General features: G+C 42.1%; 1 protein-coding gene across 1 annotated transcript in view; it reads right to left on the bottom strand.

Moving 5' to 3' along the window:
• Window positions 1-18,426: 18,426 nt before the first annotated feature.
• The window catches only part of ZNF487 (zinc finger protein 487), a 28,898-nt gene continuing 25,929 nt past the window's right edge, over window positions 18,427-21,395 (bottom strand). Inside the window, 1 exon segment of the mRNA XM_055275253.2 lies at window positions 18,427-21,327. Coding sequence (XP_055131228.1) covers window positions 21,219-21,327 — 109 coding nt within the window. The 3' untranslated portion in view covers window positions 18,427-21,218.

Genomic DNA, 21,395 nt, shown 5'->3' with positions numbered 1-21,395 from the left:
AGGCGTGGTGGCTCACACCTGTAATCTCAGCACTTTGGGAGGCCGAAGCGGGCAGATCACAAGGTCAGGAGTTTAAGACCAGCCTGACTAACACGGTGAAACCCCGTCTCTACTAAAAATACAAAAATTAGCTGGGCGTGGTGGCACACACCTGTAATCCCAGCTACTCAGGAGGCTGAGGCAGGAGAATCACTTGAATCTGGGAGGCAGAGGTTGCAGTGAGCCAAGATCACGCCACTGCACTCCAGTCTAGGCGACAGAGGAAGACTCTGTCTCAAACAAAAAAAAATGTAAATATGACGTAATAACTTGAGGGGGACAGAGCTATATACGAGAAAAATTTTTGTATGCTATAAATATTAAGTTGGTATTCATTCAAACCAGAGTGGTAAAGCCAATCATGGTGGTGCATGCCTGTAATCCCAGCTATTAGGGAGGCTGAGGCAGAAGGAATGCTTGAACCCAGGAGTTCGAGGTCACAGCGCACTGTGACTGTACCTGTGAATAGCCACTGCACTCCAGCTTGAGCAACACAGCAATACTCCATCTCTTTAAAAAACAGCAACAAGGAGGCTGGGCACAGTGGCTCACACCTGTAATCTCAGCACTTTGGGAGGCTTAGGTGGGTGAAATGCCTGAGCTCAGGAGTTTGAGACCACCTTTGGCAACATGTGAAACCCGGTCTCTACTAAAATACAAAAAACTAGCCAGGAATGGTGGCAGGTGCCTGTAGTCCCAGCTACTCAGCAGGCTGAGGCATGAGAATTGTTGAATCCAGGAGGCAGAGGTTGCAAGGAGCCAAGATGGTGCCACTGCACTCCAGCCTGGGCAACACTGTCTCCAAAAACAACACCACCACCACAAACTAGAGTGGTATAAATTAAGATGTTAACTGTAATCCCCATAGCAATCACTAAAAAAGTTATTTCATAAAAGAAATGAAAAAGAATTTAAAATGGTATGTAAGAAAACATGTGCCGGGCACGGTGGCTCATGCCTGTAATCCCAGCACTTTGGGAGGCTGAGGCAGGTGGATCACGAGGTCAGGAGTTCACGACCAGCCTGGCCAACATAGTGAAACCCCATCTCTACTAAAAAATACAAAAAATTAGCCAGGCGTGGTGGTGGACACCTGCAATCCCAGCTACTCGGGAGGCTGAGGCAGGAGAATAGCTTGAACCTGGGAGGTGGAGGTTGCAGTGAGCCGAGATTGCGTCATTGCACTCCAGCTCAGGCAACAGTGCAAGACTCAGCCTCAAAAAAAAAAAAAAAGAAAGAAAGAAAACATGTATCTAACACATAAGCCAGTAAAGGAGGAATTTAGGAACAAAAAATATATAAGACATATACAAAACAAAAACCACAATGGCATAAATCCTTCGTTATCAATAATCAATTTAAATGTACAATCATGTGTCACTTAATGACAGTGACACATTTCTGAGAAATATGTCATTAAGTATGTTTACAAAAACCTAAATGGTATAGCTACTACACACCTAGGCTGTATGATATGGCCTATTGCTCCTACACTACCAACCTGTATAGCATGTGACTACACTGACTACTGTAGGCAAGTGTAACACAATGGTAAGTATTTGTGTGTCTAAACATAGAAAAGGCATAGTAGGTATACAGCATGAAAGATAAAAAGGCTGAAGCACAGTGGCTCACACCTGTAATCCCAGCACTTTGAGAGGCAGAGGCAGGTGGATCGCTTGAGACCAGGAGTTAGAGACCACCCTGGGCAACATAGTGAAACCCTGTCTCTACAGAAAAATACAAAAATTAGCTGGGCATGGTAGTGCATGCCTTGTAGTCCCAGCTACTTGGGAGGCTGAGGTGGGAGGATCGATTGAGCCCGGGAAGTCGAGGCTACAGTGAGCCAGTATCATGCCACTGTACTCCACCCTGGATGACAGAGAGAGACCTTGTCTCAAAATAAATAAACAAAAAGACTAAAAAGTGGCACACTTGTATAGGGCACTTACCATGAATGGAGCTTGCAGGACTAGAAGTTGCTCTGGGTGAGTCAGTGAATGGTGATTGAATGAGAAGGCCTAGAACAGTACTATTACTCTAGACTTTACAAACATTGCACTCTTGGGCTACACTAAGTTTATTTTTAAAATAGTTTTTCTTTCTTCAACAATAATCTTAGTTTACCATAACACTTTTTCCTTTATAAACTTTTTAATTTTTTTAATATTTTGACTCTTGTAATTATAGTACAGCTGTACAAAAACATTTTCTTTATATCCTTATTCTCCAAGCTTTTTTCTATCTATATATCTATTTGTTTATTTTTACTTTTTAAATGTTTTGTTAAAAACTAAGACACACACACACACACATTAGCCCAGGCCTACACAGGGTCAGGATCATCATTCTCACTGTCTTCTACCTCTACATCTTGTTCCACTGGAGGGTCTTCAAGGGCAATTAACACACACATAAAGCTGCCATCTCTATGATAACAGTGCCTCTGGAATGCCTCTTGAAGAGACTGTCTGCAGCTGTTTTACAGCCACCTTTTTTTTTTTTTTTTTTTTTTTTTTTGAGACAGGGTCTCACTGTCTCCCAGGCTAGAGTGCAGTGGTACAATCACAGTTCATGCAGCCTTGACTCCCAGGCTCAAGAGATCCTCCCATCTCAGCCTCTTGAGTAGCTGAGACTACAGGCATGTGCCACCACATCTGGCTGATTTTTATATTTCCTGTAGAGATGCGGTCTCACTATGTTGCCCAAGCTGGTATTGAATACCGGGGCTCAAGTGATTCACCCAGCTCAGCCCTGCAAATTGCTGGTATTACAGGCATAAGCCACCGCACCTGGCCTGCCCTTTTTTAAATAAGTAGGAGACGTACACTCTGAAATAATGATAAAATGTATAGTAAATACGTAAACCAGTAACATAGGCATTTATTATCATCAAGTATTACGTATGATACATCATTGTATGTGTTATACTTTTTAGGACTGTCAGTGCAATAGATTTAGAACAGCACCAGCACAAACATGAATAATGAGTTATTTAGGTATTTAGTTTCTTTTTTTTTATTATACTTTAAGTCTAGGGTACATGTGCACAATGTGCAGGTTTGTTACATATGTATACATGTGCCATGTTGGTGTGCTGCATCCATGAACTCGTCATTTACATTAGGTATATCTCCTGATGCTATCCCTCCACCCTCCCCCCACCCCACGACAGGCCCTGGTGTGTGATGTTCCCCTTCCTGTGTCCAAGTGTTCTCATTGTTCAATTCCCACCTATGAGTGAGAACATGCGGTGTTTGGTTTTCTGTTCTTGCGATAGTTTGCTGAGAATGATGGTTTCCAGATTCATCCATGTCCCTACAAAGGACATGAACTCATCCTTTTTTATGGCTGCATAGTTTTCCATGGTGCATATGTGCCACATTTTCTTAATCCAGTCTATCATTGATGGACATTTGGGTTGGTTCCAAGTCTTTGCTATGGTGAATAGTGTCGCAATAAACATCCGTGTGCATGTGTCTTTATAGCAGCATGATTTCTAATCCTTTGGGTATATACCCAGTAATGGGATGGCTGGATCAAATGGTATTTCTAGTTCTAGATCCTTGAGGAATTGCCACACATTGTAGTATTTAGTTTCTTTCAACAATGTTTTTTAGTTTCAGTGTACAAGTCTTGTCTCATTTGGTTAAATATACTCTGAAGTATCTTAATTTTTTTAATGCTATTGTAAATGGTGACTGCACCATTGTACTCCAGCCTGAGCAACAGAGCAAGACCCTGTCTGGAAAGAAAAAAAAACGGAAAGTTAAAAGATTTGGTGTTTTTTTGTTTTTTGTTTTTTTGTTTTTTTGTTTTTTTTGAGACAGAGTCTCACTCTGTTGCCCAAGCTGGAGGGCAGTGGCACTATCTCAGCTCACTGCAACCTCTCCACCTCCTGGGTTCAAAAGATTCTCCTGCCTCAGCCTCCCAAGTAGCTGGGACTACAGGCGCGTGCCACCACGCCCGGCTAATTTTTGTATTTTCAGTAGAGATGGGGTTTCGCCATGTTGACCAGGCTGGTCTCGAATTCCTGACCTCAGGTGATCTGCCCACTTCAGCCTCCCAAAGTACTAGGATTACAGGCATGAGCCACTGTGCCTGGCCTAGAAAAGTTAAATGTTTGTAAAGAAAAAAAGTTACAGTAAACTAAAATTAATATATTGTTGAAGAAAAATATTTTTTATAAACAGTGTAGCCTAAGTGTACAGTGTTTATAAAGCCTACAGTAGTGTACAATAACGTACTAGGCCTTCACACTCACTCACCACTCACCCATTGACTCATGCAGAGAAACTTCCAGACCTGCAAGATCCATGCATGGTAAGTGCCTATACAGGTATACCTTTTTTTTTCATCTTTTATACTATACTTTTACTGTACCTTTTCTATGTTTACATACATAAATACTTACCATTGTGTTACAATTGTCTACAGTATTCCATACAGTAACATGCTGTACAGGTTATAGCACAGGAGCAACAGGCTATATCATATAGTCTAGATGTGTGGTAGGCTATACCATCTAGGTTTGTGTAAGTACACACTCTATGATGTTTGCACAACAATGAAGTTGCCTAACATGTCCCAGAGTGTATCCTTGTCACTAAGCAATGCATAACTGTATGCTGAATCTACAGGTAAATTTAGAGAGCGTGACAAATTCAAGATATTATTAGGTGTTCCCTATCTCCATATTTATGTTTCCTTTGATTCTTTTCAATATACTTTTCTTGTTTTCTCCATTAAAGGCCTTGCTGGCCAGGCCCAGTGGCTCATGTCTGTATTCCCAACACCTTGAAGGCGAGAGAATCACTTGAGTCCAGAAGTTCAGGACCAGCCTGGCAACAAGATGAAACCCCATCTCCACAAAAATACAAAAAAAAAAAAAAATTAGCTGGGCATGGTGGTGTGTGCCTGTGGTCCCAGCTACTCAGGAGGCTGAGGTGGGAGGATCAGTTGATCCCGGGAGGCAGAGGTTGCAGTGAGCTGAGTGAGATTGCACCATTGCACTCCAGCCTGGGTGACTGAGCAAGATCCTGTCTCAAAAAAATTAAAAATAAAGGCCTTGTTATTGCAAACGGTTTAAATTCTTTGAATTGGGGCGAGGGGGGGTTGCTTTTTGTTTGTTTTTTTGAGACAAGGTCTCACTGTGTCACCCAGACTGGAGTGCAGTGGTATGATCATAGCTCACTACAGCTTTGATCTCCTGCACTCAAACCTGAATCATGTTTTCTAAAGATGACTGGTGTGGCCAGGCGTGGTGGCTCATGCCTGTAATCCTAGCACTTTGGAAGGGCGAGGTGAAAGGATCACTTGAGATCAGGAGTTCAAGGCCAGCCTGGGCAACATAGTGAGACCTTGTCTCTAAAAAAATATAAAGATGAAGCCAGGCATGGTGGCTTATGCCTGTAATCCCAGCACTTTGGGAGACTGAGGCAGTCAGATCACCTGAGGTCAGGAGTTCGAGATCAGCCTGGTGAAATCCCATCTTTACTAAAAATACAAAAATTAGCCAGGCGTGGTGGTGCATGCCTGTAATCCCAGCTACTCAGGAGGCTGAGGCAGGAGAATCACTTGAACCTGGGAGGCAGAAGTTGCAGTGAACCGAGACCGCACCATTGCACTCCAGCATGGGTGACAGAGTGAGACTGTCTCAACAAAAAAATAAAATGAAATAGATGACTGGTGCTTAGAAAGACAACAGATTATATACATTGATCTTACATTTGCCAACTTGCTATATACTCAGAGTATTTTTAATCATCTGTCTGCAGACAACTTTTTCTTTCTTTTTTTTTTTTGAGACAGGGTCTCACTCCATCACCCAAGTTGGAGTGTGACAGCGCAACCTCCGCTTACTGCGGCCTTGACTGCCCAGGCTCACAAGATCCTTCCACCTCAGCCTCATGAGTAAATGGAGCTACAGATGCATGCCACTTTGCCTGGCTAATTTTTGTATTTTTTATAGAAATGGGGTTTTGCCGTGTGCCCAGGCTGGTCTCAAATTTCTGGGAGGCTGAGGTGGGCAGATCACTTGAGCCTAGAAGGTCATGGCTTCAGTGAGCTGTGATCACACCACTGCACTCCAGCCTGGGCATCAGAGTAGGACCCTGTCTCCAAACAAATAAAATAAAATAACAAAAAAAGCTCTCAAAACCCAACTTATCTTTGTCTTTTATCAGGAGAATTTAGTCAATTTTCACTTCTTGTAATTATTAAAATATCTGGCCGTTTCTTTATTTTTTCAGTCAGGGGCGCAGCTTTTATGTGTTCCACACTTATCACTCTTTACTCTTCAGTACTTTATTACTCTTTTTGGGTCTAATTCAATTTGTTTACAATGGTTGGTTTTAATTTTCCACTTTCTCTCATTTACAGGTTTGAAAGTGATAGTGTTTTGCTTATTTTAGCATTTGTTCATTAAATTTTACCATGCATATTTCTTAACGTGTCTTCAGAAAAACAAACATTTTAGAACAGAAGTCTAACTGCTAACTGACCTATGTGCTATTTTTCAGTATTATGTTTTTGTCCTTTTTACGCGCAACAAGTATTACTCACCAAAGAAAATGTTTGTTTAGATTTACCTACAGTCTTTTTTTTTTTGAGATGGAGTCTCGCTGTGTTGCCCAGGCTAGAGTGCAATGGCTCTCTACAAGCTCCACCTCCCAGGTTCACGCCATTCTCCTGCCTCAACCTCCCGAGTAGCTGGGACTACAGGCGCCCACCACTACGCCCAGTTAATTTTTTGTATTTTTAGTAGAGACAGGGTTTCTCCATGTTAGCCAGGATGGTCTCAATCTCCTGACCTCGTGATCCACCCTCCTAGGCCTCCCAAAGTGCTGGGATTACAGGTGTAAGCCACCGTGCCCAGCCTAGATTTACCTACATTCTTATCAATTTCCTCCCAGCACTATTGCGTCCCATTTTTCGCCAACTCAATAAATTATATCTCTATGGACTGGACGTGGCAGCTCATGCCTGTATTCCCAGCACTTTGGGAGGCCAAGGTGGGCAGATCACTTGAGTCAGGAGTTCATGACCAGCCTGGCCACTGTGGTGAAACTCTGTCTCTACTAAAAATACAAAAATTAGCCAGCATGGTGGCAACACATCTATAATCCCAGCTACTTGGGAGGCTGAGGCAGGAGGATAACTTGAACCCGGGAGGCAGAATTTGCAGTGAGCCGAGATCACGCCACTGCACTCCAGCCTGGGCAACAGAGTGAGACTCCATCTCAAAAAAATAGATGATAGATGATAGATAGATAGATAGATAATAGATAGATACCAAATAAAGGACAGAATAAGTATGCTGTGTGACATAAGAGATGTCTCTCTCTCTCTCTCTCTCTCCATATAGATATATCTCTTTTTTTATTTTGAGACAGAGTCTCACTCTGTCGCCCAGGCTGGAGTGCAGTGGTGTGATCTCGGCTCACTGCAAAATCTGCCTCCCGGGTTCACGCTATTCTCCTGCCTCAGCCTCCAGGATAGCTGGGACTACAGGCGCCCGACACCACACCCAGCTAATTTTTTGTATTTTTAGTAGAGATGGGGTTTCACCGTGTTGGCCAGGATGGTCTTGATCTCTTGACCTCATGATCCGCCTGCCTCGGCCTCCCAAAGTGCTGGGATTACAGGCGTGAGCCACCGCGCCCAGCCTATATATCTCTTATGTATCAAACAATACTTTTTTTTTTTTTTACAATTTGCAAACCAATATTAATTTTTTTCTTTTTTTGCACACAAAACAATAAACATTTTCTAAAAATACATACAAACAAAAAGATGCATATCAAACATATTAGGAAGGTTGCACATGGGAAGACCGGGAATAGAAATGGGGGGTGGGAATGAAAGAAAATAAATGAGAGAGGGACTTTGTATTGATCAATGATAATAACTCAATCCTCTATGTCTTTGACAAAGAAGAAGGAGAAGGAAGAGGAAGAAAAAGAAAGTGGGATAAAGGATCAGAAAGGGAAGAAAATAGAAAAAATTAGAGTATGACTCCAGGGTAGACCTGTTTTGTTGTTGCTGGGTTGGTGGGTTGGTTGGTTGGTTGTATTTTTCATGTTTCGCCATGTCGGCCAAGCTGGTCTCAAACTCCTAGCCTCAAGTGATCAACCCGCCTCGGCCTCCCAGAGTGCTGGGACTACAGGCATGAGCCACCACGTCCAGCCCCACACTGCATCTGGCCTCCGTGGTAGACCTCCCAGCTGGGGCGGCCAGGCAGAGGCACTCCCCACATCCCAGACGGGGCGGCCAGGCAGAGGCGCTCCTCACTTCCCAGACGGAAACACCACTTTTTCTTATACTCCAAAACCAATCTAACAAATCCTGTTTGGGGAACACCTTCAACAAACATCCAGAAACAAAACCCTTCACATGACCTCCCTAACTCTACTGAGCTATTGCAGGCGCCATCACTGTTGTGGGCCACTGCAGGATTTATTGCTGCCTGCTCCCCAGTCTGCCACCCGTCAGCTGGCATGTTCTCTTCATGGAAGCCAGAGAGAGGTGAGTCAGATCCTGTCACTTCTTTGCTCTAAATCCTCCAATGCCTAGAATATTCAGAAACTACATGGCTCACACTCTCCCTCACATCATTAAAATTTGTGTCCTGATTTTGACCCCAAAGGGGTTTAAAGACATTTGCTAAAGTATCACACCACATTTTACTCTCCTCCAAAACAAAAGTATAAACTTCCTTACAGTAGGATCATTATATTTTCCACAGGTCTACCCCAGCTGTAAACCTAAGTGGCATGTAAATTAATAAAAAACATCATACTTGTTAAATGAATAAATGATACACAATTAAAAGAAGACAATAGAAAGGGAATAAATAAAAAAAGATCTAAAATGAGATAGGCAAGAATTAGATTTTTGTAAATGCTGAGAATAATAACTCTGCCTAAAAACTTCAAGTGAAAACCCAAGAACACTCAGCTATGAGGTCATTACTTGGATATGTATCTAAGGAAAGCAGACCAATTATTCTAGGCCACTTTTACAGTGGTGTCTCTAAAAAATAAAACTCCCCCATGAGACGAGTTTACCTGTGTAAACAAACCTTCACATGTACCCCACTGAACCTAAAATAAAAGTCTTAAAAAAGACCCCCAAAGAGCTCTGTAGCTCTCTCTCTTCACTATGTGAGGATGTAACGTGATGTTGGCAGTCTGAAACCTGGAAGAGGGCTCTCACCAGAACCTGACCATGCTAGCACCCTGGTCTTGGACTTCTAGCCCCCAAAACTGGGAGAAATGAATTTCAATTGTTTGTAACCCAAAAAATAAATAAATAAATGAAATGAAATATAAAATTCCTTTAAAACAGCAAAGAGAAACACCTGAATGGACAGGGACCAACCTCACTAGGCTTACAGTGGGTAGGTACTCACTAATCACCAAAGTGCCTTTGGCTTGAGGACTCTTCCTCTAATATCCATGCCTCCTCTCCTTGCTCCAACTTGAAGAGCACCTTCGGCTTGCTAATGCAATACTCTGTGAATGAGAAATGACTCAGGACTCAGCCAGGCTTATAGCTTCAGGGCTTCTGAAGAAAGAGGTGCAGTTTTAGGAGCTGTAGTCAATAGTCCCACTTAAGCTTTTCACTAGGAGAGGGGAAAAAAGTTTCCAGTGACCAAAAAAGGTCACCTTATACCTACAGCCCAGGGTCACCTTTGAACCCTAAATTTCAACCCTAAAAATAATTCATCTCTATAAAGGATCACGTATATCAACTGCTAAAAAAGAAATGAATGCTATTTGAAGTATATAAAACACAATCCTTACCCACTGAGACGAGGAGGCTGTAGTTCTCTAGCATTACATTCGTGTACAGGGTCCTCTCAATAGGGCCCAGATGCTGCCACTCCTCCTGGGTGAAGCCCACAGTCACATCCTTGAGTGACACTGATCCCTGAAAAAGTACATCTGTGTTCATTTTACAGTGACTACAACAGACACTATGCAATGTTTGGGATCTAATATCTTGTCATGTTCACTGTTGATACCCAAAGAAAAAATGTCACACAGCATACCTACTCTGTCCTTTATTTGGCATTATGTCCTGTGGGATAACAAATCATAAAAGTACCCTAACCGTGTATTAATTTATTGATTTGTAGGAAAAAAAATCTAAGGTTCCCCAATGTGCTAGAACTGTCTCACGTTCTGGGGATATAAAAATTAATACTTTAAAACACTGCTCTCAAAGGGTTAATTATATCATTGAAAGACATAGTTAAAAATATATGCCTGCAATAAGGTTTTGCAGAAGAAATGCAAGAAGAATCTAAAAGGTAATGGCCACACCCGGGAAAGTGTTCAATTCTATTTTGCTACCTTAAGAAAATAACGCGTTGAGTCCTCACACATCAGTAATGTATCATGGGGCTGGGCGCGGTGGCTCACACCTGTAATCCCAGCACATTGAGAGCCCGAGGCAGGCAGATCACCTGAGGTCAGGAGCTGAAGACCAGCCTGGCCAACATGGTGAAATCCCATCTCTACTAAAACTACAAAAATTAGCTGAGTGTGGTGGCATACGCCTGTAATTCCAGCTACTCAGGAGGCTGAGGTGGGAGAATCGCTTGAACCTGGGAGGCAGAGGTTGCAGTGAGCCGAGATCATGCCATTGTACTCCAGACTGGGAGACAGAGCAAGACTCCATCTCTAATAATAATAATAACAAGGTTATTATGGGCCAAAGACAAAGCGAAAAAAAAAAAAGCCTGGGGACACTGAAAACACAGGTCAGGTTAATAGAACTACAAATAGTACTGTTTGTTGGTGAAAGGTTACAGATATATTAAGATACAGATACGGAAGCAAAATCAAGAGCTAGATGATTATAAGTAATTTGGGATGAATTCCTTTCCCTAAATATTTTATCATAAGTTAAACATATGTACTATAAAGTTTCTTTTTGTGAGTGTGAATAATGTAAACAGCTATGCTGGTATTTTCTTCCAGCGTGCTGATTTTTTTTTTTTTTTTTTGAGATGGAGTCTCACTCTGTTGCCCAGGCTGGAGTGCAGTGGTGTGATCTCGGCAACCTCTGCCTCTCAGGTCCAAGTGATTCTCCTGCCTCAGCCTCCTGAGTAGATGAGATTACAGGCGTGCACCACCATGCCCGGCTTGCTTTTTCTTTCTTTCTTTTTTTTTTTTTTTTTTTTTGTATTTTTAGTAGAGACGGGGTTTCACCACGTTGGCCAGGCTGGTCTCAAACTCCTGACCTCAAGTGCTGGGCTTACAGGCGTGAGCCACCACGCCCAGCCTCAAGCATGCTGATTTTTTTAAGCACTCCCTTAAGGTATATCTCGAACCCACTACTTCAAGATCACAGCTGTGGGTAACAGGGAGCCAATAAAGAGGTGAAGTAAGCACTAGAGTTAGATGTCCAGGTTTGCATCTTAGGGGCAGTGATTTTAAGAAGAGTGGAGAAGGGCTTAAGAGGAAATGCAGGGCAAAGACCAGAGAGCAGGATGACCACCCACATTCAGGTGTAAGAACGGGCAGGAGTTGGCAAGCAATTCACAGCCAAATCTGGCCTGCCCCATTCTGTACAGGAACCAGGAATGGTTGTTAGTTACATTTTTTACATTTTCAAATCGTTAGGAAAAAATCAAAAGAATATTGGCCGGGCGCGGTGGCTCACGCTTGTAATCCCAGCACTTTGGGAGGCCGAGGCGGGCGGATCACGAGGTCAGGAGATCGAGACCACGGTGAAACCCCGTCTCTACTAAAAATACAAAGAAAATTAGCCAGGCGTGGTGGCGGGCGCCTGTAGTCCCAGCTACTCGGAGGCTGAGGCAGGAGAATGGCGTGAACCCGGGAGGTGGAGCTTGCAGTGAGCCGAGATTGCGCCACTGCACTCCAGCCTGGGCCACAGAGCGAGACTCCGTCTCAAAAAAAAAAAAAGAATATTTTGGGACACATATGTAAAAATTATACAAAATTCATGTCTGTAGTCCCAGCTACTCAGGAGGCTGAGGCAGGAGAATCGCTTGAACCTGGGAGGTGGAGGTAGCAGTGAGCCAAGATCACGCCCCTGGGAGACAGAGTGAGACTCTGTCTCCAAAAAAAAAAAAAAAAAGGCCAGTCATGCTGGCTCATGCCTATAATCCCAGCACTTTGGGAGTCCGAGGTGGGCAGATCACCTAAGGTTGGGAGTTTGAGACCAGCCTGACCAACATGGAGAAACATGGAGAAACCCTATCTCTACTAAAAATACAAAATTAGTTGAGCATGGAGGTGGATACCTGTAATCCCAGCTACTCAGGAGGCTGAGGCAGGGGAATAGCTTGAACCCGGGAGGCAGAGGTTGTGGTGAGCCGAGATCATGCCATTGCACTTCAGCCTGGGCAACGAGAGTGAAATTCCATCTCAAAAACAAAAAAAAAAAATTAGCCAGACGTGGTGGCAGGCACCTGTAATCCCAGCTACTTGGGAGGCTGAGGCAGGAGAACTGCTTGAACCCAGAAGGTGGAGGTTGAAGAGAGCCAAGATTGTGCCACTGCACTCCAACCCGTGCAACAAGAGTGAAACTCCATCTCAAAAAAAAAAAAAAAAAAAAGAAGTAGAGCTACTTTAGGAAAACAGGCTATAACACTAAGAACTAAGATAAGCAAAACAACTGAATATGGGGAGAAAATCACAGGAAGAAATAGGAGAAAAACTGTTTGTTTTATTTATTTTCTTTCTGTTTGTTTTCTTTTGTTTGAGACAGGGTCTTGGTCTGTTGCCCAGGCTGGAGTACAGTGGCACGATCTCAGCTCACTGCAACCTCCAGCTCACGAAGCCAAGCAATTCTCCTGCCTCAGCCTTCCGAGTAGCTGGAATTACAGGCACCTGCCACCACACTGGCTAATTTTTGTATTTTTAGTAGAGATGGGGTTTCGCCATGTTGCCCAGGCTGGTCTCAAACTCCTGACCTCAGGCGATCCACCTGCCTTTGGCCTCTCAAAGTGCTGGGATTATAGGCATGAGCCACCATGCCGGCCTCAATCCTACTTTTAAGCTATTTCTGTCTTTATATTAATATGAGTTTCTTGTCTATAGTATATAAATGGGCATTGCTTTTTTTAAAATCCAATTTGGCAATATCTGCCTTTGGATATTTGGGGCATTTATATGTAACATGAATACTGATGTGACTGTTTAAGTCTATAACCTATTTGTTTCTATTTTTCTTCTTGTTCCAGCTGTTCTTTGATCTTTTTTCTCTTTTTAAGCCTTCTACTGGATTTAGTATTTTTTATGATTCCTCCTTCAGGACTTTGCTCCAATGTACCTTTCTCAATGAAACTAAATTTATGCCTAATTTATCATTTTTGACATTACAAGTATTCCCATTTTTCTTCCATTTCTATTTGGAACTTGTTATTGGCTAACATGTTTAACATTTGTATCTAGGCCAGGCGTGGTGGCTCATGCCTGTAATCCCAACACTTTGAGAGGCGGAGGCGGGCAAATCACCTGAGGTCAAGAGTTTGAGATCAGCCTGGCCAACATGGTAAAACCCCGTCTCTACTAAAAATACAAAAATTAGCCGGGCATGGTGGCTGACGCCTATAAACTCAGCTACTTAGGAGCCTGAGACATGGGAATTGCTTGAACCCAGGAGGTGGAGGTTGCAGTGAGCCTAGATCACACCATTGCACTCCAGCCAGGGTGACAGAGTGAGACTCCATCTCAAAAAATAAATAAATAAATAAATAAATGTGTATCTAATTACCTGTTAGTTAGTGACTTTTTAAATTTTTTTCACTTTTTTAGAAATGGAGTCTTTCTATGTTGGCCAGGTTGGTCTTGAACTCCTGGCCTCAAGCAATCTTCCTTCCTTGGCATGAGCCACTGCACCCAGCCTAGTGACTTTTATATAATTCTGTATTCAAGTTAAATGTGTTGATGTAGTATCTCCAAGAAGTTGGGGAGTGTTTTTGTTTTGGTTTTTCTTTTTGAGCCAGGGTCTGTCTCTGTTGCCTGAGCTGGCGTGATCACTGTTCACCACACCGTTGACCTCCTGGGCTCAGGTGATTCTTCCAAGTAGCCAGGACTACACGCATAGGCCACCATACCCAGCTAATTTTTTCATATTTTTTTTGTAGAGATAGGATTTTGCCATATTGCCCAGGCTGGTCTCAAACTCCTGGCCTCAAGCAATCCTCTCACCTCATCCTCCCAAAGTGCTGGGATTACAGGAGTAAGCCACCACTCCCGGCCTCCAGTAAGTTTCTTATTGTTGAAGTAGCCATACTTTGATATAAACCCTACTTGGTCAGTCATTTATTCAGTGAATACATATTGAGCATCTGCTGCTACAGTGTTGGAAAGATTGTTGTGAACAAAATTACTACTTTCATGGAGAGGATATTCTAATAGAACATGCTGTATTTATTCTTTGGTATAATCCTCGATGTAGTCTCCCTATATTTTTTGTGATTTTCATTTGTTGTGTTACAAGATTTTGTTATTAGGTGTACTTTCTCAAAGCTGTTTATATTTTTGCTTTATTACCTTGCTTCCTTATTAATGCCAGCTTTAGATTTAATCACTTTTATGACCAGTTGCAACAAACTGCTTTTAGTTTTACACTTAGCTTTGCTCTTTATTATGTTTTAATTATATTCATGATTTTATCCTAACCTTGTCCTGCTTTGCTTTTTTTCCAGTTTCTTTGAGCAAATATATAATTCATAATTATTTTCAGTTTAGTTTTAAAAATAAGTTACAGTATTCTACAATAAACATACTTGTTGCCCTAAAGTTGTCATGTATTCTCCTTACAATTTATTCCAGATAATTAATCATTTGATTTTGATTTTTATCTTAAGTCCAAAGTTTTATTTAAGGGATGATTTCTTTTATGATTACATATCATAAGCAATTTATCTACTCTTTTCAGTTTTAAAGCTCACAATTAAGGATGTAATATCTTGAAATTCTACTTTTTTTTTTTTTGAGACAGGGTCTCGCTCTGTCACCCAGGCTGGAGTGCAGTGGAGCCATCTTGGCTCACTCCAAACTCCGCCTCCCGGTTTAAGCAATTCTCCTGCCTCAGCCTGAGTAGCTGGGACTACAGGCGCCTGCCACCATGCCCGGCATTTTTTGTTTTGTTTTTTTTGGGCTTTTTTTGTTTTATTTGTATTTTTGGTAGAGATGGGGTTTTGCCAAGTTGGCCAGGCTGGTCTTGAACTCTTGCTCTCAGGTGATCCACCCACCTCGGCCTCCCAAAGTGCTGGGAATACAGGCGTGGGCCACTGCGCCCGGCCTCAAAATTCTACTTCTAACAAATTTCTACTTTTTAGTATTAAAAATGTTTGGGCCGGGCACAGTGCCTCACGCCTGTAATCCCAGTACTTTGGGAGGCCCAGGCGGGGGGATTACCTGAAGTCGGAAGATGGACACCATCCTGGCTAACACAGTGAAACCCCATCTCTACTAAAAATACAAAAAATTAGCCAGGCGTGGTGGCACATGCCTGTAATTCCAGCTACTTGGGAGGCTGAGGCAGGAGAATTTCCTGAATCCGGGAGGCGGAGTCTGCAGTGAGCAGAGATCGCGCCATTACACTCCAGCCTGGGCAACAAGAGCAGAACTCCATCTCAAAAAAAAAAAAAAGAAAAAAATTTTTCTGGGCCAGGCACGGTGTCTCACGCTTGTAATCCCAGCACTTTGGGAGGCCGAGGCAGGCAGATCACAAGGTCAGGAAATCGAGACCATCCTGGCTAATACGATGGAACCCCATCTCATTTAAAAACATAAAAAATTAGCCAGGCATGGTCTCACGAGCCTGTAATCCCAGCTAATCTGGAGGCTGAGGCAGGAGAATCGCTTGATCCTGGAAGGCGGAGGTTGCAGTGAGCTGAGATCATGCCACTGCACTCCAGCCTGGGTGATAGAGCAAGACACTGCCTCAAAAAAAAAAAAAATTCTTAGTGACCAGAATATGATCTAATGATGAAAAATGAGTGATGAAAAATTTGTTGACCTATATCCCATAATAGGCATGGCACTTAATCTTTTTACTTCAGTTTTATTTTGGGAAAACAATGATATCTATGTTACATATTTGCTGTTGAGATTAGATTATGTAAGTTTAAGATATTTAGAAAACCATCTGACACAGAATAAATACCACTGAATTTTAGGTATGATTACCTCTTCAATCTTTGCAATTTTTCCTTGAAGAGTAAAATATTCCATTGGGTAGAATACAGGATAGCTAGCTATCTTTCCTTATTTTTAATCTCTTTGATCTGTCATAAGCTGAAAGAGGTTTCTTGCCTCTCTTAATAGTTTTCTATAACCAAGGTAGCAGCTGCTTTTGTATTTGGCTACATAAAAAGATGACTTTTATCCTCTTGCCTAATTTTGCTATTTACCATTGTGTGATAATCTATTTTCATACCATTATGGGTACAAGTTCTACTTTGATATAAATAAAGGTGCTCTTATTTGCCTTTTAATTGCTTTTGCCAAAAATATTTTAATATTTTGCCCATTTCTTTGCTTTCCTTCCTTCACCTCTTTCAGATTTTTTTTTTTTTTTTTTTTGAGAAGGAGTTTCACTCTTGTTGCCCAGGCTGTAGTGCAATGGCACAATCTCGGCTCACTGCAACCTCCGCCTCCCAGGTTCAAGCGATTCTCCTGCCTCAGCCTCCCAAGTAGCTGGGATTACAAGCATGCACCACCAAGCCAGGCTAATTTTGTATTTTTAGTGGAGACGAAGTTTTTCCATGTTGGTCAGGCTGGTCTCGAACTCCCAACCTCAGGTGATCCGCCCCCCTCAGCCTCCCAAAGTTCTGGGATTACAGGTGTGAGCCACCCGGCCCAGCCTTTTAGATTTCTTAAAAGCATGTTTTTAAGAAACAATACGGCTGTATTTTGGTTTTTTAAGCCAGTATGATAGTCTGTCCTGGATAAGAAATTCAGCCATTCATATTTTTTGTAACGTGTATATTTTGGTTTTGCTCTGAATCTTGGTTTATCAACTATTATATTAATGTTTGAACATAACATATCCATTTCAATTTATACCATTAATCACACTTTCTCAGTTCCTTTACCTCTTCTGGTTTGTTCAGAAAAGAAAGGTCTGAAATGTGAAATAGAATTACAGGCACAAATGCCAGAGAGTGTAACTGCGAACTGTCTATACTACCCCATTAATACAGCCTAAATGGGGAAAAAAATGATTTACTGAAATAGTCTAAAGATGCACTTGATTTCTTCCTCCAGATACTCTACATTTTATCCCTGTATCAAGCAGCAACACCAGAAAACAGCCTAGAGCAGTGCTGTCCAATTTGGTAGCCACTAGCCACATGTGGCAACTAATCACTTAAATGTTACTATGTGACTTTTGAAATATATTTTAATTATATTTCAATATCCACATATGGCTAGTGGTTACTCTACTAATCTACATACTATACTAGACTACAATATTTTGCTTCTCTGAAAACGTATATTCACTGAGTTTTCTTATAGCTCTTGAGTCCTTTGTTCCTACTGAAGAACTACTGAAAGAGGCTGAATTTCTTTTATTGAAGTTATTGGAAGGTTGTACACTTCATCGCCCATACAGAGTGCAAAAAGAGAACAATTTTAGACTCACTGCCAGGAAGTTTTCATGCCCCATTCATAATCAATACGGTTTTTCTTTATAGAAATGTAAATCATGTGACAGATGTCTGCATTGTGCAATGGCTATCAAAAAGATTCAAATTTACAGCTCAATTTTGATAACTATGAAAGACCATAAAACTTGTACTTACCTATGTATTAAATCATGCTATCAGTCTGCTATTGTCTATTTTCCTGTTGATTTCTATATTTCCATTCTAATGAGCCTTAAAAGCCTCATACATTGCATTAAAAATAAAGCTGATAATAACAACTAAACAACTCACCTGGGATCTGTTCATTTTCTACTGGTCTTAGAAAAATGCGAAGAGTAAAGGTAATGCTGGGAAACAGGAGGTAAGAATAAAGTTAGGAGAAATCTGGCCCGCCTTGCTGCTCCTGGATCCAACTTTCTAAAATGCTACACAGAAGAGACCATTTGAACAATGTGGAGACATCTCTATGACCAGATTGTGTTGAGCTTAGACATGCAATTTTTCACTGGGTAAAAGTAAACACATGTATCCCAATGATTAACAATTTATGTCGCTAAGACACAAAAAAATTTAAAATACAAACAATTTATAAATGACAGGATCCTAATATAGAAAGTGTCTTTATTAAAACTGACGTGGTAGGAAACACTCATGTTGTACTGTTTATCTGTTTTCCTATGATTATAATACTGGGAATATTGTTGAACAATTCACAGAAACTCTAAAAAAGAGAATGAATGCTTCAGTACAAGATTTTCTTTTAATATTTGTTCTAATTTGATTACAGTTTCACAATCTTTTGATAAGACTTGTTTCAGCTGTGCAAAGGAATAAAGAAATCATGGAACTTTTTTTTTTTGAAACAGAGTCTCCCTCTGTCACCCAGGCTGGCATGCAGTGGCATGATCTTGGCTCACTGCAACCTCCACCTCCCAGGTTCAAGCGATTCTGCTGCCTCAGCCTCTCGAGTAGCTGAGATTACAGGTGCCCGCCACCACGCCTGGCTAATTTTTTGTATTTTTAGTAGAGACAGGGTTTCTCCATGTTGGCCAGGCTGGTCTCAAACTCCTGACCTCAGGTGATCCACCTGCCTCGGCCTCCCAGAGTGCTGGGATTACAGGTGTGAGCCACCGCGCCTGGACCAAATTCTTATCTTGATCAGTAACAAAGGAGTGAGCTGTAATAATTCATTGATTCTCTCAGGCTCCATACATTTTATCTTTCAAATGAAGCAGAAATAGTTAAATACTGTATACTCTTCCTGCACTACCATCTTGTGATTCTAAGGTGAGAATAAAGGCCGGGTGCGGTGGCTCATGCCTGTAATCCCAGCACTTTGGGAGGCCGAAGCAGGTGGATCACTTGAGGTCAGGAGTTCAAGCAGCCTGGCCAACATGGCGAAACCCTGTCTCTACTAAAAATACAAAAATTAGCTGGGCCTGGTGACACACACCTGTAATCCCAGCTACTCAGGAGGCTGAGGCAGAAGAATCGCTTGAAGCCGGGAGGCGGAGGTTGCAGGGAGGCGGAGGTTGCAGTGAGCTGAGATCGTGCCACTGCACTCCAGCCTGGGCAACAGAGTGAGACTCCATCTCAAAAAAATAATAAATAAAAATAAAATAAAATATCAATTATTGGTCAGGCATAGTGGCTCACACCTGTAATCCCAGCACTTTGGGAGGCCAAGGTGGGCAGATCACTTGAGGTCAGGAGTTCCAGACCACCCTGGTCAACATAGTGAAAATCTGTCTTTACAAAAAATACAAAAATTAGCTGAGCATGGTGGCACATGCCTGTAGTCCCAGCTACTTGGGAGGCTGAGGCACAAGAATCACTTGAACCCAGGAGGAGGAGGTTGCAGTGAATTGAGATTGTGCCACTGCACTCCAGCCTGGGCAACAGAGTGAGATTCTGATTCAAAAAAAAAAAGAAGGGCTGGGCGTGGTGGCTGTAATCCCAAAACTTTGGCAGACCAAGGTGGGTGGACACCTGAGGTGGGGAGTTCAAGAGCAGCCTGATCAACATGGTGAAACCCCGTCTCTACTAAAAATACAAAATTAGCTGGGCATGGTGGCGCATGCCTGTAATCCCAGCTACTTGGGAGGCTGAGGCAGGAGAATTGCTTGAACCCAGGAGACAGAGGTTGTGGTGAGCCGAGATCACGCCATTGCACTCCAGCCTGGGCGATAAGAGTGAAACTCTGTCTCAAAAAATAACAACAACAAAAGAAAAGAAAAGAAGACAAAATACCAATTATTTGCTGTTCAATGGAATATCACTTCCAGGCAAAAGATTTCTCATCTTTATTGGGTGTTCTCACCCCAACCTGGGTTGTTTCTGCTATGGAATGAGTCCAAGAAGGTGAAGGTTTCTGAGCCTTCAGGATGTTGACAAGGGTTTCCTCTATGCTGTCTCTCTGATGTTTAGTGAAGTCGGGATTCTGGTAAAAGGTTTCACTATATTCATAGGGTTGCTCCCCTGTGTGTGTTCTCTGATGTGTTGTGAGGGATGACTTCTAGTAGAAGGTTTTCCCACATTCACTACATGCATAGGGTTTCTCTCCTGTGTGGGTTCTCTGATGTACTGTGAGAGATGACTTGTGGTAGAACATTTTCTCACATTCATTACATTCATAGAGTTTCTCCCCTGTGTGAATTCTCTGATGTTCTCCAAGTTTTGACTTCACAGAGGATTTTTGACATTCATTGCATTCAAAGGGTCTCTCTCCTGTGTGAGTTCACTGATGATTAATGAAGTTTGGCTGCTGGGAGAAAGTTTTCCCACATTCCTTACTCTCACAGGGTTTCTCGCCAGTATGTATTCTCTGATGTACTGTTAGAGCTGACCTATCACCAAAGGCTTTCTGACATTCATTACATCCACAGGGTTTCTCTCCTGTGTGTGTTCTCTGATGTACATGAAGATTTGACTTCTCACAGAAGTTTTTTCCACATTCATTACATTCATAGGTTTTGTCCCGTGTGTGTTCTTTGATGTACTGCAAGGCATGACCTATATCCAAAAGTTTTCCCACATTCAGTGTATTCATAGGGTTTCTCTCCTCTGTGTATCCTCTGATGTAGGATAAAAGAGGATTTATGGCTGAAGGTTTTCCCACATTCACTACATTCATAGTTCTTCTTCTGTATCTGTTATCTGACATACAGAACGCTTTGGCTTACGGCAAAATATACTAGCATACTGATTAATTTTATAGGCATTCTTTCCTATATGTGTTTCTTGATGCTGAGTGAAATTTGGCTTCTTGCAGAGTACTTCCAAATCTCTATCACAGTCAAAAGTTTTCTCTCCTCTGTAACTTCGTAGAATGAGGAGTGATTTCTTGCCAAAACTATTCTCACTCGCATTACACTCATAGTGTTTCATCTCCATAACTCTGTGGTGTTTATTTACAGGTGGCTTCTCACCAGACCTCCTCTCACATTCATTGAATTCATAGTGACTCTTCCTTATGTGAGTTCTCTGATGAACAATGAATATTGGTCTATCAGAAAAGGCTCTCACATGTTCATTATATTCACAGGGTCTCCCATGAGCACACTCTCTTATAGGAACTGCAGGCTGCCTCTTCATGAAAAGCCTTCCCACACTGATTGTATTCAAAACACTGCTTAAGAATTTGAATACGGCCGGGCGCGGTGGCTCACGCCTGTAATCCCAGCACTTTGGGAGGCCGAGGCGGGTGGATCACGAG

Source organism: Symphalangus syndactylus, chromosome 4, assembly GCF_028878055.3.
Source record: "Symphalangus syndactylus isolate Jambi chromosome 4, NHGRI_mSymSyn1-v2.1_pri, whole genome shotgun sequence".
Classification (NCBI taxonomy): domain Eukaryota; kingdom Metazoa; phylum Chordata; class Mammalia; order Primates; family Hylobatidae; genus Symphalangus; species Symphalangus syndactylus.
Note: the sequence above shows the minus strand (reverse complement) of the source record. Positions and strands in the feature narration are given on the sequence as shown.